The sequence below is a fragment of the Durio zibethinus genome, chromosome 14 (genome assembly GCF_047325235.1).
Source record: "Durio zibethinus cultivar Kanyao isolate XHJ-2024 chromosome 14, ASM4732523v1, whole genome shotgun sequence".
Taxonomy (NCBI): Eukaryota; Viridiplantae; Streptophyta; class Magnoliopsida; order Malvales; family Malvaceae; genus Durio; species Durio zibethinus.
The window spans coordinates 1113783-1128004 of record NC_143175.1 but is presented as its reverse complement, the minus strand read 5'-3'; the positions used below and the strand labels follow the sequence as shown (position 1 = coordinate 1128004).

General features: G+C 36.9%; 4 protein-coding genes and 2 pseudogenes across 4 annotated transcripts; 1 reads left to right on the top strand and 5 right to left on the bottom strand.

The window, feature by feature from the left end:
* Positions 1-42: 42 nt before the first annotated feature.
* On the bottom strand, positions 43-1840 carry LOC111293696 (NADPH-dependent aldehyde reductase-like protein, chloroplastic). The gene is made up of 2 exons (XM_022886573.2): positions 1355-1840; positions 43-584 (listed from the first exon to the last, which is right to left on the bottom strand). Exons 1-2 carry the CDS (start codon positions 1735-1737, stop codon positions 176-178), a joined length of 792 nt encoding a protein of 263 aa, XP_022742308.1. The 5' UTR covers positions 1738-1840; the 3' UTR covers positions 43-175.
* A 204-nt stretch (positions 1841-2044) lies between these two features.
* On the bottom strand, positions 2045-3064 carry LOC111293698 (NADPH-dependent aldehyde reductase-like protein, chloroplastic pseudogene; annotated as a pseudogene).
* Positions 3065-3908: 844 nt separating this feature from the next.
* LOC111293816 (pentatricopeptide repeat-containing protein At4g13650 pseudogene) lies at positions 3909-5510 on the bottom strand (annotated as a pseudogene).
* Positions 5511-6921: 1411 nt separating this feature from the next.
* LOC111293694 (protein SINE1-like) lies at positions 6922-10251 on the top strand. Its single transcript, XM_022886570.2, has 3 exons — positions 6922-7352; positions 8113-9448; positions 9575-10251. Exons 2-3 carry the CDS (start codon positions 8120-8122, stop codon positions 10061-10063), a joined length of 1818 nt encoding a protein of 605 aa, XP_022742305.1. The 5' UTR covers positions 6922-7352; positions 8113-8119; the 3' UTR covers positions 10064-10251.
* Positions 10252-10312: 61 nt separating this feature from the next.
* NDF5 (NDH-dependent cyclic electron flow 5) lies at positions 10313-12112 on the bottom strand. The gene is made up of 3 exons (XM_022886571.2): positions 11413-12112; positions 10827-11309; positions 10313-10655 (listed from the first exon to the last, which is right to left on the bottom strand). The coding sequence occupies exons 1-3, from the start codon at positions 11914-11916 to the stop codon at positions 10461-10463; spliced, it is 1182 nt and encodes a 393-aa protein (XP_022742306.1). The 5' UTR covers positions 11917-12112; the 3' UTR covers positions 10313-10460.
* Positions 12113-12572: 460 nt separating this feature from the next.
* Positions 12573-14169, bottom strand: PNSB2 (NDH-dependent cyclic electron flow 1). The gene is made up of 3 exons (XM_022889148.2): positions 13594-14169; positions 13079-13513; positions 12573-12940 (listed from the first exon to the last, which is right to left on the bottom strand). The coding sequence occupies exons 1-3, from the start codon at positions 14020-14022 to the stop codon at positions 12746-12748; spliced, it is 1059 nt and encodes a 352-aa protein (XP_022744883.1). The 5' UTR covers positions 14023-14169; the 3' UTR covers positions 12573-12745.
* Positions 14170-14222: the final 53 nt, after the last annotated feature.

Genomic DNA, 14222 nt, shown 5'->3' with positions numbered 1-14222 from the left:
CAAAGCCCTGCTAGGAAAAGGGATGAAACATTACAAGATTCGTTGTCAAAATTTGTCTTCATAAGATATTATAATGTGCGCACAATAATCATCAGATTTATTTCCTATGAATTTGGTCCTTGATCTGATGCATACTATCATTCATTGAAAAATATGCATAGCGCTTAAACAAGTATCATATATAGCCACCATTAACACGAATGATCTGCCCATTAACCCATTCACTGGCATCAGTAGCCAAGAACCCAACAACAGGAGTAACATCCTCGCTCTGACCAAGCCGATTATGTGGACACTCATCGATCACTTTCTGCACCATTTCTTCACTCTTACCTGCAAAGAACATCTCTGTTGCAATTGGCCCTGGTGCCACACAGTTTGCAGTGATGCCAGTCCCTTTGAGTTCCTTTGCCAGTATTTTTATCATTGCCTCTATTGCTGCCTTTGATGCTGCATATGCTCCAAATCCTGGCCTCAGTGCAGCCACCATTGATGATGACAGCAATATAATTCGACCTCCACCACCGCGTTTCAGCCTATTCGATGCTTCCTTGCCACACAAGAATGCCCCTCTTGTGTTGACACTGAAATAATATTTTTGGAACTAAATAATTAAGGGTACTCAAGAATCGAATCCAACTATATTTTGCCTCAAGTAAATCAAGCAAAAATAAGAATTTTGGCAAATGCAACCATGTTATAATATCTATAAAATCTACTGAACTCGTTCTTGCATGCTGCATCTAGCTAGTCACTAATATAGTTTCCAATTTTCAAATGCAAAATCCTATAAATGACCCTTCTCATAACACAGAGAAACCCATGGAGCCATTAAAGAGAAAGTAGGGTATTTTCCATGAAAAATTTAGATAACATGAACTATAATCTCTAACCATTTGACTTGTTCCGGTACCATGCCGCCTGGAGCATGTAAAAAATTCCAATTCCTAAACAAAGTAAACCTTCTAATTTTTACCGACAAGGATTAGTTCAATTGACAAGCATCGTTCCCCTCAACTTAAATGCCTTAGATTTCAGACCAGCTGGTAGCCTCTTGTTGGAGTCATTGAGACACCTCCAGCCATTATTCCTAGGTTATTCAGTAGGACACTTCTTAAGCAACCTATCTACTCTAGGCTTGGTTTTTCTCATCCCAAAAAAAAAAAAAAAGAAAACCTTCTAATTTCATAATCTGAATTCTTATTTCCCATTTTCAAATCAACAAAGATGATGATTTTTCACGCTACAACATAATCTTTCATATTTCTCCATAGTTAACTCTTATATGCTAAGATATTCTAAATTTTTTCATCAGAATCTATGAAATTTTGTGTAAGTTAAGTGACAGGAGTACCTGAAAATACGATCAAAGTCCTCCAATGAAGTGTCGGCAATTTTAGGATACTTAGGATCGATCAGTCCAGCTGAGTTAACCAGCACATGAATCGGTGACCCAAACGCCTGCTCAGCCGAGTCAAACAAAAACTTGACCTGGGCAGGGTCCGAAACATCCGCTTTGACGGTTACAGCTCGTGGGCAGTCACCAGGATAGCGAGAATTGATTTGGGTAGCAACGAGATCGGCTTGGTCCGGGCTCGAGGAGTAGTTAATAACGACCTTAGCACCAAGTTCAGCCAGGTGAGTCGCTATAACTCGGCCTATACCACGCGATGATCCAGTTACTATAGCAACTCGGTCTTTGAGTGGCAGAGGGTTGGTGCCGGTGGTGGAAGCCATGGTATCAAAAAGATTAAAAATTTTGAAGAATATGAAAAAATGAGAGATAAAGAAAATAGGGTTTTTTTTTTTTAAGCATTTAAGGAAAGTAAAATCTCAACTGTTTCTAAGACATTATAGCTAGCACTGTTTGAGTTGATATTGTCTTTTCTTCTTGTTTCTTTTTAAAAGGGTTGTCTGACCAAATGAACCGCTGGATTGGCTACAGAATCATTTTTTTCTAAAAATGGAAATTTTCCATGTCTCATTTCATATGCTTCACTATTTTATTATCAGATTTGCAAAAAGAAAATTTTAGATGGTTCGGTGGAGACAATAATCTCAGCTCCCAATACATGAGCATGAACAAAAAAAAGACATATTATCAAGATATCATGATGCTGTTTATACAACAACTCCTCCATTGACCCTAATTACTTGCCCATTGGTCCATTCTCCGGCATCACTGGCTAAAAATCCCACAATCCCTGTTATATCCTTGGGCTCACCCAATCGACCTAAAGGGCAGGAATCCACAAATCTCTTGATAGTTTCTTCAGTTTTACCAGCAAAGAACAAGTCTGTGGCTACGGGCCCTGGAGCAACACAATTAGAAGTTATTTTTGTGCCTTTCAGTTCCTTAGCCAAGATCTTGGTCATAGCCTCAACAGCTGCCTTGGAAGCAACATAAGCTGCATATCCTGGCAGAAGAGATCCCACAAGAGATGTTGAGATCATTATGATTCTTCCCCCGCCTTCCCGTGTCAAACGGTTAGCTGCCTCACGACAACAAAGGAATGATCCTTTAGTGTTGATATTGAATGTCATATCCCAGTCCTCCACTGTTGTATTTGCCAGGGTTGGATACTTTGGATCCATCATCCCAGCACAGTTGACAAGGATATGTATTTTTGAGCCAAATTCTTGTTCAGCTTTATCAAATAGTAGCTTGACTTTATCAGGATCTGAAACATCAGCTTTGATAGCAACTGCTCTGGGATGATCAGGAGAATTCGAGGCATTAAGCTCAGATGCCAAAAGATCAGCTTGACTAGAATTTGAAGCATAATTAACAGCAACTCTTGCACCTAGAAAATGAAGGTGAATGGCAATGGCACGGCCAATCCCACGAGAACCACCAGTAACTATTGCCACCCGGTCCTTAAGTGGAAGGGAAGATGATGACTCTGCCATGCTTGTTGCTGCAGCAAAAATGCTGAAATAATGATTTTAGAAATGAGGAAAATGAATGGGTGTCAACAATACTTATATCTGATCAGAACAAATGGAGCCTGTCAAGGCTCTGACGTGAGAGTAGTTGGTTCTAATTTTATGGCAAAATTCATTCCCCCAGTACTATGCTGTGAAAATTTCCAAATTGCCCCAATTGCCACATGTGAAAGAGGAGCGGAGATAAACAATTCAGCCTTTGCACCTGACAACAAAATTGCTACAACCAAACTAAGTTGCCATCGTTGAACGAACTCTTTGAAGTTTCTTAATCTATCTAGAGTTTCAAGTTGTTTATTGAAACTTCAGAAGAGAGAATGGCTTGAGTAAAAGTCAATAAACAAATCACACTGTGTCATGTCTTAGCTTGGCACATTAAATGCACCATAAAGAAAAGCAAAAGAAAGGGCCGTTTGGGGAGTGAGGGTATACGTATTCAACGACGCATGTTTGTCCAGCAGATTTTTTTTTTTCAAAAAACAATTAGATATATCACAAGGTTCAAACAATTAGCAGATCTACCTGAAAGACTGCTATAATGATGTAAGAGGTTGGCAAAAGATATTGACCAGGGATGGAGATCAGCATATACATGATCTGTGGGATAAATTAGCTGTTGCATCTTGAACTTTTTCTAGCTTCAACCCATTTGTGCAAACAGGGAAGCGGGGCTCAAACAAATAAGCTCCTCATATGTGCTGTTGATGTTTTCACCTTGCAAGACAAGATAAAGAGTAAATGATAGTCATTAGAAACTGTAATATGTTTCACAAGCCTTTGAAAAAGGGAATAAAAACAAAAATTTACCAGTTACCTCTGCACAAGCAAACACCACTATTAAATGATGATCAGACAGCACCTGATGGCAAGAAGTTTCAAAAGTACATGACATAAAAATCCTGCACGCTCTTGTGGAGATAATCAATGAGGGCGTAATTCTTATCTCAATGAATTGTCGGCTAAATGACGCAATCATCCTCTGGCATCAAATCATGGTGCATTTTCAACCCATTAGTCCATGCTCTTTCAGTTCTTAGTTACCAGTAATCTTTGCGTGAACAAGAGCCACCTTCAAAATGATGAAACCGGTATGCATCTCGTACTACAATGGGCCGATTAGATGATATCTTGGACACAAATTTAATCCAATCATGGCAATCATTACGTACACGAAGATTCTTAATCACACAAACAGGAATTGCACTGGGCAGACTAAGGAGCCCAAAAGCAATAGTTAGCTTCTCACTGTGAATATACAAGTCGGGTCCTTCTGTCCTCGTTCCACGTCACTGAAAAGGCTATAACGGTCTTGCACATGAGCGATTTTAGCTGCTTGTTTATTCAGATCCTCTAAGTACTCATAAATTCACACCTCTTTTTTTCATCATTTGCCTTGTCTGGTCCCTAGAATCCTATTTCCTGGACACTGCATATAAAATAGAGAGAAGTACATAACTAGCTGAGTCTCGAGGTTCCAGTTTAAGAAGATGATGAGCAGCAAATTCTCCGATGTCTACATTCTTAAGAACTGCACAAGCACTTAAGAGGGTGCTCCAAATGATGGCATCCGGTTCAATAGGTATATACTCTGTAAATTTTCTTGCGACACAAATGACCAGCTCGGCCTAGAAGATCAACAACACAAGCATAATGTTCAGGTTTAGGCACTAAGCCATGTTGTTTGGTCATGGATTCAAAGTAGCCTAGGCCCTCATCCACCAAACCTTCATGGCTACAAGCTGATAAAACTCCCACAAGAGTGACGTGATTTGGTTTCACACCGACCTGTTTCATCTTCCTAAAGAGATCTATTGCCTCAATGCCACATCCATGTTGAGAATAGCCCGTGATAATAGCATTCCAAGAAATCTCATTTTTCTCAGGCATTTCTGAAAATTCTTTTTCTGCATCATCAATGCTACCACACTTTGCATACAATGTGATCAAAACGTTTGACACTTCGATTTCTAAGTCATACCTGTTTTTATGATCGTGGCATGGATCTGCTTTCGCTGTTTTATATTAGCAGTATTAGCACCAGCACTAATGGAGGATATAAAAGTAAATAGATTAGCTTCCACTCCTGTAGTATTGATTTGAGAAAAAACCTGCAATGCTTCCTCACAGAATCCACTCTGTGCGAATCCTGATATCAATGCATTCCATGATATATAATCTTTTATGTCAATTTTTCTGAATGCTGTATATGCATCTTGCCTCTGACCACATCTAGCATAAATTGAGCCTGCCAATTGAGCATCTTTGATGGCTAAAATACTGCCTTGGGTGGTTATCAATTTGTCACCATGTTTTTTCTTCCTGCAATTTTATCAGAAGGAAAAATTTCACCATATGAGCCTGTTCCTAAGCTTGATAAACGCAAGTCCTTTCATGGAACACCTCAATCAAAGAGGCTGGACTGCAGGGATAGAGATTGGGATCAAGAGCCTGATAGGGATTTCGAACTGCTGACTCCTCCAGGAAGCCATGAAAAAGATTTTGCTACCCCTCCTGATGTTGATCAACCCATAGATCCAAATGAACCTACTTATTGTATCTGCCATCAGGTTCTGCCTTTTTTTCATTATTTTGTAGATATAAGTATTGATTTACATATGTTTTCATTGCTTCTTTGATTTAAAGGCTTTGTTCAAAACTGAAGGATTGTTTTGCTCATGTCTTTGGTACTTTCTGTCTTATCCTCCTTTGAATCTGTGAAGAATTAGAATCCAGCAATGGGGGACGGCGGGAACTGAAAGATTGTGGGTCCTTCGAAATACAATAACTTAAAATGACGGAACTACCCTTGTCCGAAGACAAAAACCCAACTGATTACAGAATCAGATGTGGCACTGGATCAAATCTCTGCCATTTCATTAATCTACTCTATGGCTACAGTCCTCAGCCATCTCAGTCACCTACTAAATTAAAATTTTCTGCCAACGAGGGTTTCCAGGGTGGGTGCATTAACACTGGATCTTTTAATGGTTTTTTATTAGCAGATGATTTGTAAGTATGAAAAATTTATAAATAAAAATTTAATTAAATTATAATTTATAATAATTTTAGAAATGAAACAACTTTCTTTGTTTTTAAATTTTTATTCAAAAAATAAAATAAAAATTTCCTCATTTTTTTTTATTTTTAGATATTAAATAAAAAATCAAATGCAACTAATATATTTTTATAAGAAAATCGTATTGTGGGATAACAAAAGAAAAATATAAACATTAAGATTTAAATTTTATCTTATTAGAATAATTGATTTGAAAATTTTTTTTACTAATTCAAATATTTTTACAACAAAGTAATCGTTCTCTATGGATAATCTTAACTGTCATTTTTCAATTATTTCGAAACTATAAATTAAAACTTGATCAGATACTTTTATTATATTCCATCAAATTTGGTTACAATTAATGAAAATTCAAGCTTCATATAGTACTTTATTTTCTCTTCATAATCATGAAAATATATTTGTACTGATTTTTACTTTTCAATCATTCAATGTCTTGTACTTACTAAGTTGCCAAAACAAAGATTATCTTATCAGTCCTTTAATTTTCATAACACATTATTATTATTAGTATTTTATTAATTTTTAAAAATTTTTATTATTCATATGAGAATTCGATTGAAAAACTCTTATTATATTGAAATAAATGTTTTATAATTGAGTTTTTAAAATAAAACCTTAATTTATAGTTCTAGTATTATGATAATTACAAGAATCACTCTTTTATTAAAAAAAATTATATACAAATGTAAACTTAAAAAATTAAAGTAAAAAAAATTATGAAAGTCTAATCTTGATTATGTCAAGGAATAAGATGGTATTTAAAAAAAAAATGATTGCTTGAAATAATAATTGCGATTAAAATTATGACAGTTGTTTTTTAATTTAAAAAAAAAAAAAAAAAGGGAAAAGGGCAGGAAGGAAGAGTGAATTATAAGCTTGGACATATCCCGTTGTAATCTTTGTCCGATGATCTTCAAAGGGGCAAGACCAATTTTCACAGTGGGACCCACAGGATGAGGGACAGCGGTGGAATTTTGAAAAAAAGATTTGAATTTCAAGGCAAAATGCGAAATCCATCAATGGAAATTCCAAAAAAAAAAAAAAAAACAATTAATGATAGGAAAAACCCTAAAACTCTGAACTTTCAGTCCCCAACCCCAACCATCTACCAACCAAAATACTTAAAAAAGCAACAAACTTTCATTACAGAAAAACCCCCAAAAAATTTATTTTTTAATCATTGGTCTTGTCTTTTATAGTTCCAAGATTAAGAAAGTTCTTCAAATTTGTTCAAAGATTCAAAATTTTTTATTTGGTGCATGTTTACAAAGACAAGTGCTTTGCCAGTTGAAGAAGAAGATCAAGAAGAGTGAGAAAAAATTGAAAGGTAGTTTTTTTTATAGCATATTTAGTTCATTTTTGTAGTTTTAGAGCAAAATCTGGCTTACCCTTTTCATAAGTTTGGTTTCTTTTTAATTGTTTTATCATTTCAGAAACAAACCCAAGATTCTTGCTCTTCCTTTCTTTTGTTTTTTTTTTTCTTGGATTTGATTTTGAATTATTTTTGTTTGGTTTACATTTTTATAGATTTTGTTAGCTTGTATCTAAATACACATTTTACTTAATAAAATTTTCTTAATTTTTAATTTTTAATTTCCGTTTTTGTTTTGTGATTAAATTTAATATTTTTTGTGTTTTTTTTTATCTGGATGTTATGTGTTAAGAAAATTTTGAGATAACGTGTTTTTGTGCTGAAATAATTGAAAACTTTTGGTAATTTTACAGATTAAGAAGGTTTAATTTTATGTTAGGTTCATAGGAAAAGATAGGAAAGTAGTCAAAAATTGTAACTTTGAACTTAGATTTATGCTTGTTTTGTATAAAATTGGCTTATTCAAGTGGTTATTAGATATTTTGGTTGATTCAGTTCTAAGCAATGAGTGTGATTTCTGGTTTGTTGTCTTTTTCTCAGTTTCCTCGGCATTACTTCAGGGTGTTGAGTTTGCTGTTTTCAAATAACAAACCCTTTTTTACTACTATTTAAGGAAAGCTCTTGCATTTATTTGCAATACTTTGCATACAACACTCAAACATTTTTTTCTTTTTAACTCTTTAGTAAAATGGATTATCTTGTTCTGTGTTTTCAGGTAGCTGATGGGTAGAAATCTTAGCCCAATACTGAGGCGAGAATTGGCCAATCTTGACAAAGATGCTGATAGTCGTAAATCAGCAATGAAGGCACTGAAATCATATGTGAGAGATTTGGATTCAAAGGCAATACCGGTCTTTCTTGCTCAAGTTTCTGAGACCAAAGAAACCGGGAGTTTGTCTGGCGAATACACAATTTCACTTTATGAGGTTCTTGCTCGCGTCCATGGTGTGAAGATTGTTCCTCAGATTGATAGTATCATGTCGACTATTATTAAGACATTGGCTTCAAGTGCAGGGTCATTCCCTCTTCAACAGGCATGTTCAAAGGTTGTACCTGCAATTGCAAGATATGGGATTGATCCAACCACTCCAGAAGATAAGAAAAGGCATATAATCCACTCACTTTGTAAGCCTCTTTCAGAATCTCTTTTGGGCTCCCAAGAAAGTTTGAGTTCAGGGGCTGCACTTTGTTTGAAGGCCCTTGTGGAATCGGATAACTGGCGGTTTGCTTCTGATGTGATGGTGAACGAGGTTTGTCAAAATGTGGCTGGGGCTTTGGAGGAGAAGTCCACTCAGACCAATCCACATATGGGTCTGGTTATGGCTTTAGCAAAGCATAATGCTCTGATTGTTGAAGCATATGCTAGATTGTTAATAAAATCTGGCTTGAGAATATCAAATGCTGGGCTTGCGGAAGGTAATTCTCAGAAACGATTTTCAGCAATACAAATGATAAATTTCTTAATGAAGTGTTTGGATCCTAGGAGCATATTCTCAGAGGTGGAGTTGATTATGGAAGAGATGGAGAAGTGTCAATCTGATCAGATGGCTTATGTTAAGGGGGCTGCTTATGAAGCTTTGCAAACTGCAAAGAAAATAGCACAAGATAAAGGATCAAAATTTGAGAATGGTAGCAGTTCAGTTGCTGGTTCAAATTTTGGTAGGAGAGACTGCAGTCGTAGAAGGAACTTAGTCCCTACTGGCGATAGATCACCAGCAACTGCTTCACCTGAATCACAGACTCTTGATTCCTTTATGGAATATGATTCTTTGCTTGAGTCACCGGTTTCAATGACTCAAATTTCTCGCAACATGGAATATGATCAAAGGAGTGTGAACAGGAAGCTTTGGAGATATGAAAATGGAGGTGTAGATGTATCCCTTAAGGATGGCTTGTTCCCTTTGATGGCTCAGGGAAGTTCCATGTGTGATTCACCTTCTAATCATCATGAACTTAGCAATCATGGATCAGAGTACACGGAGGAATTTGAAGGATTCTTGCATAGAAGTTCTAGAAACGGGCTACCAAGAAGTGCCACTCCCAGTCCTCAGGTGAAATGCTCAATATTGTCTATTTAGATTTGGCCTTCTTACTTTATTTATTTGTTGTTTATTTTTGGTTTTGTTGATATTATCACTCTATAAACTGCATTCGCCTTTTTATGTTTTGTGCTTCAGAGGTCACGTTCTCGGATTAATTTAGACAACCTCTTTACAACTCCAAGGAAGCTAATCCACTCTCTTCAAGATCCTATTGAATTTAACTCAGATTACTGTGAGAAACAATCCAGAAGGTTCAGAAGTCCATGCTCAGAGAAATTTGAATGGAGCCCAACCACAAACCATAACCATTTTCGGCGTGCTATGATTTATGAGGTCAAAGGGAATGGACATATGCATACTGATGGTGAGGAATTTCAACGTGTTTCTGAATCTGTGTCATCAACCGATGACAGTCCTGCTGATGTTGATCTCCAAGGGTCTCGCGACGATGCTGTTCCCGTGAATAAAACTGAAACTCAAACTCAAGAGTTTCACAATGAGAAAGCTCGCAAGAAGACAGCGTCAAAAATGTTTTTTGGCCTCTTTTTAATTATAGTTGTGGTTCTCACTTCGTTATTGTGGACTGAAGTTCAGGATGAAGGCTTCTATGTTGTTCCAACTTAATTCACTCATCCTGTTGCATTAAACTCTTTCAATCCTAGTGAATTAGGAATACTGTTAGTGGGAAGCATGTTGGAGAGTAGGTCATTACAATGCCCCTATCTGTAACAATATTTGTTACTCAATTACTGAACAATGTCATTAGCTCATTGTTTAATGAATTTAACAGGAGCAAAACATTTCTGCTTCTCATAAGATTTGGTTTTTCTGCATGTACTCTTTGCTAGTTTAATCTTCTCCCTTCAATCAGAGTTTGAACAATGAGAACGCGATATTATTGCTGTCAATGGTAGTCAATACTCAACAGTAAGACCTTTGGATCGCAGGCATGAAAGCTTACATTTTGCTGAACACGCACGAAAGTTTACTTGATGAATATAAAAGCAGGTTTAAGGATGATTTACAGATTTGGGTTGTGTAAATGCTGGCAACCCAGCCACACTTCTCCTGGGCCTAAGATTACAGGTTTAAGCATGGCTGACTGACCTATGCATATATAAGCATACTCACCATAGATTTCATGGTTTGAACCAGGGCTGAACATATACACTTCATCAAATCCATCTCTTCCTACCACAATTGAGTTTCTTCTACCCTGCTCCATAAAAGGAAATATAGCAAATGAGTGTGCATATACAAAAATGAAACAAGAATAGCAATATCGGCCTCATAAGATCACAAATCAGTATGACTTTTGATGAGTGGGATTTAAGAGTAACTTATTTCATTATTTGGGTAGCTATTGTGAATTTTGCTAGAAAATTACCCTGTCAATGACTGTAAAGAATCTAGGTGCACTGGTGTATATCCTGCTCATTTGCTTATTTAGTTGCTTATAGCCATCCTCCTCTTCACCCTCCATTTCTTCTTCACTTTCTCTCTGCTTTCTTTTAACTTTACTAGCATTCTTCTCGTTTCTTTGTGCCGAGCCACTGAAAAACCTTTTAAGTCCCATTTGACTCCATAGTTGGCCAATGTAAGAATCAATTTGCTGGTCGAAATCTGGAGGAATTATACCAAAATTTGACAAAAAGGGTGGGATGTTGAGAAAATTTGATCCTTCTAATCCGAGTGCATATGTTGCCTCCGGACTGCTAACTGTTAGATGGCTCATAATAGATCCTGTCCATTGTAATGGTGATGGTTTCGAGTTTGAGACTAAAATCTCTGAGCTTAAGACATCTTCTTGGAGTGTCACAATATGTCTTGTTTCAACCAGGTTTTCTGAATCACCGCTTATCATTTCAACCTGCATTTATCAAGTTCATAATGACCTTAATAGAGTTCACAATGTTCTGAATAGTTTCGTCTCTCTAAATATCATATGCTTAACAAATTAATATTAAACTGACCTTAATGGAGTCCTTAGAATTGCCTCTAATATCACGAAGTGTCCAATTACTTGGAGACCATGAAACTTCATTATCACCTTCACAGTTGAGGGCTAAAGACACTCCTCCTTGTATTACAGCCTCACCTTCATCTCCTTCGAAAACCGATGTGTGTAGGAGCTCAACTGCGCCCCCATGCCACATTGGGGCCTTGTAAGATGTGATCAAACCACTTGGAAGCATTAGAGTAGCTGTGCTGCCATTATCCAATGCCATCTTGGCAACACAACTATCATCAATACTTTCAAAGGTGACCCCATGGCCTCTGAATTCTCCCTCCAGATAGTCCACATTGATTGGTTGGTAAGGAATCGAAGCCACAGATGGAACTGGAAATTCTCTCCTGTTATTGCTGTATTGAAGAGATGTAGACGGGAGGGAAGGGGGATAAGATAACTGATGGTTAACTGGTCTTGTATAAGAAAAACGAGTGAAGTTGGTTGAGAAAATTGAACTGTAAGCCATAGTTGTACTTTCTTTCTTGTTGTAACAAGACTCTTTCCTGATCTTTTTATATGTAGTTGCATCTAGGTGTAGCAGTGTCTTTTAGAACAAGAGAGGAAAGAGGGTGGCCCCTTATCCCTTGGTTTCCTTCAGGATAATTCAATTCATATCTTTGGTTGGCTCAAATTGAAGACTGGAAAGATATTTTTTTCTTTGGTTGTCAGGATTTGAAGTCTAACAACTGAAACTAAGAATATAGCACTCTACCAATAGACTACGCCGGTGTTGGTGACTGGATAGATATTTCAGTTTACCTTTTATATCCCTTCATTTTTTTGACAGAATCACCTCTTACTATTACCTAGTCCTCTGCCAAGCACTCAACCTTATCTTTTTCAGATGGTAGAAAATGGGCTTAACAGTTTTTATCTTGATTTCTGTTTTTCTTGGTTCTCATCTCTCTCTCTCTCTCTCAGTGTGCCCCACTTTTGCTATAATTAAAATTCAAACATTTCAGACACTGTTTCTTTTAGTCTCAATGTGTTACAAGAAAGGTAACTAGGAAGCAAAACAAGCTAGTTGGAGTCCAGTTTGGTTTGGTTCCTTTTAACTCTTTAACAGTTTCATCAAATATATAGCTCCTAGACTCAAATGTTGTAGTAATTGCAGAGCAAATGTTGACAGCAACCTTTAACCTTTAACCTTTCTGCTTTGTTATTACAAGCATAAATCACACTCAATGAGTTAATGAACTGCAGTAACATTAATGATTTCTAAAACCAATATTTCTCATGATAAATTGAAAAAGAAACCAAAAAAATATATGTATTTCTGTTAGTGGAATACATAATTACAAGTTGTCATGTTCAATAACTTGTGCTCCTCTCCATTTTTCACCAGGTTTCACTACCACAGGCACCAGCATCGAAGCCGGACCGGTACAGATGAAATAATCCTTCCCATACTTCTCAGATAAGGAACCCGGGCTGGACAAGTATATATCTTCAAATCCCATTCGTATTACCCTAAAGAACAGTTCTCGGCCCTGGAAAAGGAAGCAACAAAAGGAAACTTCAATATATACTTTGAGCAGATGCAAAATGATAAGTTGCATTTGGTGATTGATGGCAATGCAAATCAAAAAGTTCCCAAGTAATGGAAATAGAAAAATGGTTTATTTTACCTGATCAAGAGTTTCATATTTTGAAGGTGGGGTGTTATAAATTGCCCTTAGCCTCTCTGATGGAGGAGTAGCATATACTCTACTGAGCTTGTTCTTCAAGATGGTGAATGGTACATCTTGTTTAGTCCATACACCTGGTTTCCCTTCACTCCCAGAACCAAACCATCCGGAAGATTCAGATTTCATTGCTTCAGACGGGGATAGGAGTTCAAAAGGCGAAGATAAAGGTGGATGTGAGCAATAAGAACAGCCTTGGAGTCCATTAATTGCTGTGCCCCCTCTATTCTTAAAGTTCAAATGGCTAAGTATGGCACTAGTTAAAGTTACATCTTTGCGGCCATTGTTCTTTACTATGACTGCTGTTGCTATGCTTAATGGATAAAGGGAGACAACATAACTTATATCTAGAGTTCCAGCTGTACAGCTCAACTCAACCTGAAAGAAAGCATCAGAAACAAAGAAGATAAGTTCTGAGCTACATGAACTTGGAGGGCAAAATGCAACTAAGAAAATACCTGAAGAGCATCAATGGCATCATTATCAGCATCCCTTACAGTCCACTCAGAACCAGAAAGACAAGACCCTTTCGAAGTTTTTTCAGATGCATCATTGATAACCAAACCAATCCCTCCTTTGGCCTTGGTAGAGTCTGGTCCACCAGCAGGAACAGTATAAAGAATCTCCTCGAAGCCGTCATCTTTCCAATAAACTTTAGGCTTGTATGAAGTGACATGAGCATCAGGTATTCTCAGTCTCAGCGAGCTTCCATTTCTTACTGTCAGCTCAACAAATGGAACGTTGTTGGACTCCAGAAATTTGATGCCTTTACGACCAAATTTTTCATCAAGAGCCTCTGGAATCGGAAGGGTAGTTATAGTAGTAGTTGCTGAAGCAGCTTTGATTATGATTGGTTTTGGAAGAGAGAAAGAAAGAAGAGAAGCCATTGTTGGGAGGACTGCAGTGGACTAAGTTGGCAGGCTCATCCTTTTAACAACTGTTTGTTTGGATATGCTTTTTGGCTTTTGGCTTTAAGCACTTTTCTCTTATCTAAACCTTTATGTCAGAAGGATCCCCACCCGTTTTATGTTTCATATCTACAAAATATTTATAAAATACGATAAAATTTTCATATCTACAAAATATT

Excerpts from the sequence above, each read along its gene's own strand:
- LOC111293694 (XM_022886570.2), top strand. The coding sequence starts at position 8,120 with ATGGGTAGAAATCTTAGCCCAATACTGAGGCGAGAATTGGCCAATCTT. Across the intron at positions 9,449-9,574 it reads GTGCCACTCCCAGTCCTCAG|AGGTCACGTTCTCGGATTAA; the intron begins GTGAAATGCTCA and ends TTTGTGCTTCAG.
- LOC111293696 (XM_022886573.2), bottom strand. The coding sequence starts at position 1,737 with ATGGCTTCCACCACCGGCACCAACCCTCTGCCACTCAAAGACCGAGTT. Across the intron at positions 585-1,354 it reads GACTTTGATCGTATTTTCAG|TGTCAACACAAGAGGGGCAT; the intron begins GTACTCCTGTCA and ends ATATTATTTCAG.
- PNSB2 (XM_022889148.2), bottom strand. The coding sequence starts at position 14,022 with ATGGCTTCTCTTCTTTCTTTCTCTCTTCCAAAACCAATCATAATCAAA. Across the intron at positions 13,514-13,593 it reads ATGCCATTGATGCTCTTCAG|GTTGAGTTGAGCTGTACAGC; the intron begins GTATTTTCTTAG and ends GCTTTCTTTCAG. Across the intron at positions 12,941-13,078 it reads AATATGAAACTCTTGATCAG|GGCCGAGAACTGTTCTTTAG; the intron begins GTAAAATAAACC and ends TTCCTTTTCCAG.
- NDF5 (XM_022886571.2), bottom strand. The coding sequence starts at position 11,916 with ATGGCTTACAGTTCAATTTTCTCAACCAACTTCACTCGTTTTTCTTAT. Across the intron at positions 11,310-11,412 it reads ATTCTAAGGACTCCATTAAG|GTTGAAATGATAAGCGGTGA; the intron begins GTCAGTTTAATA and ends TGATAAATGCAG. Across the intron at positions 10,656-10,826 it reads TCTTTACAGTCATTGACAGG|GGTAGAAGAAACTCAATTGT; the intron begins GTAATTTTCTAG and ends TTTATGGAGCAG.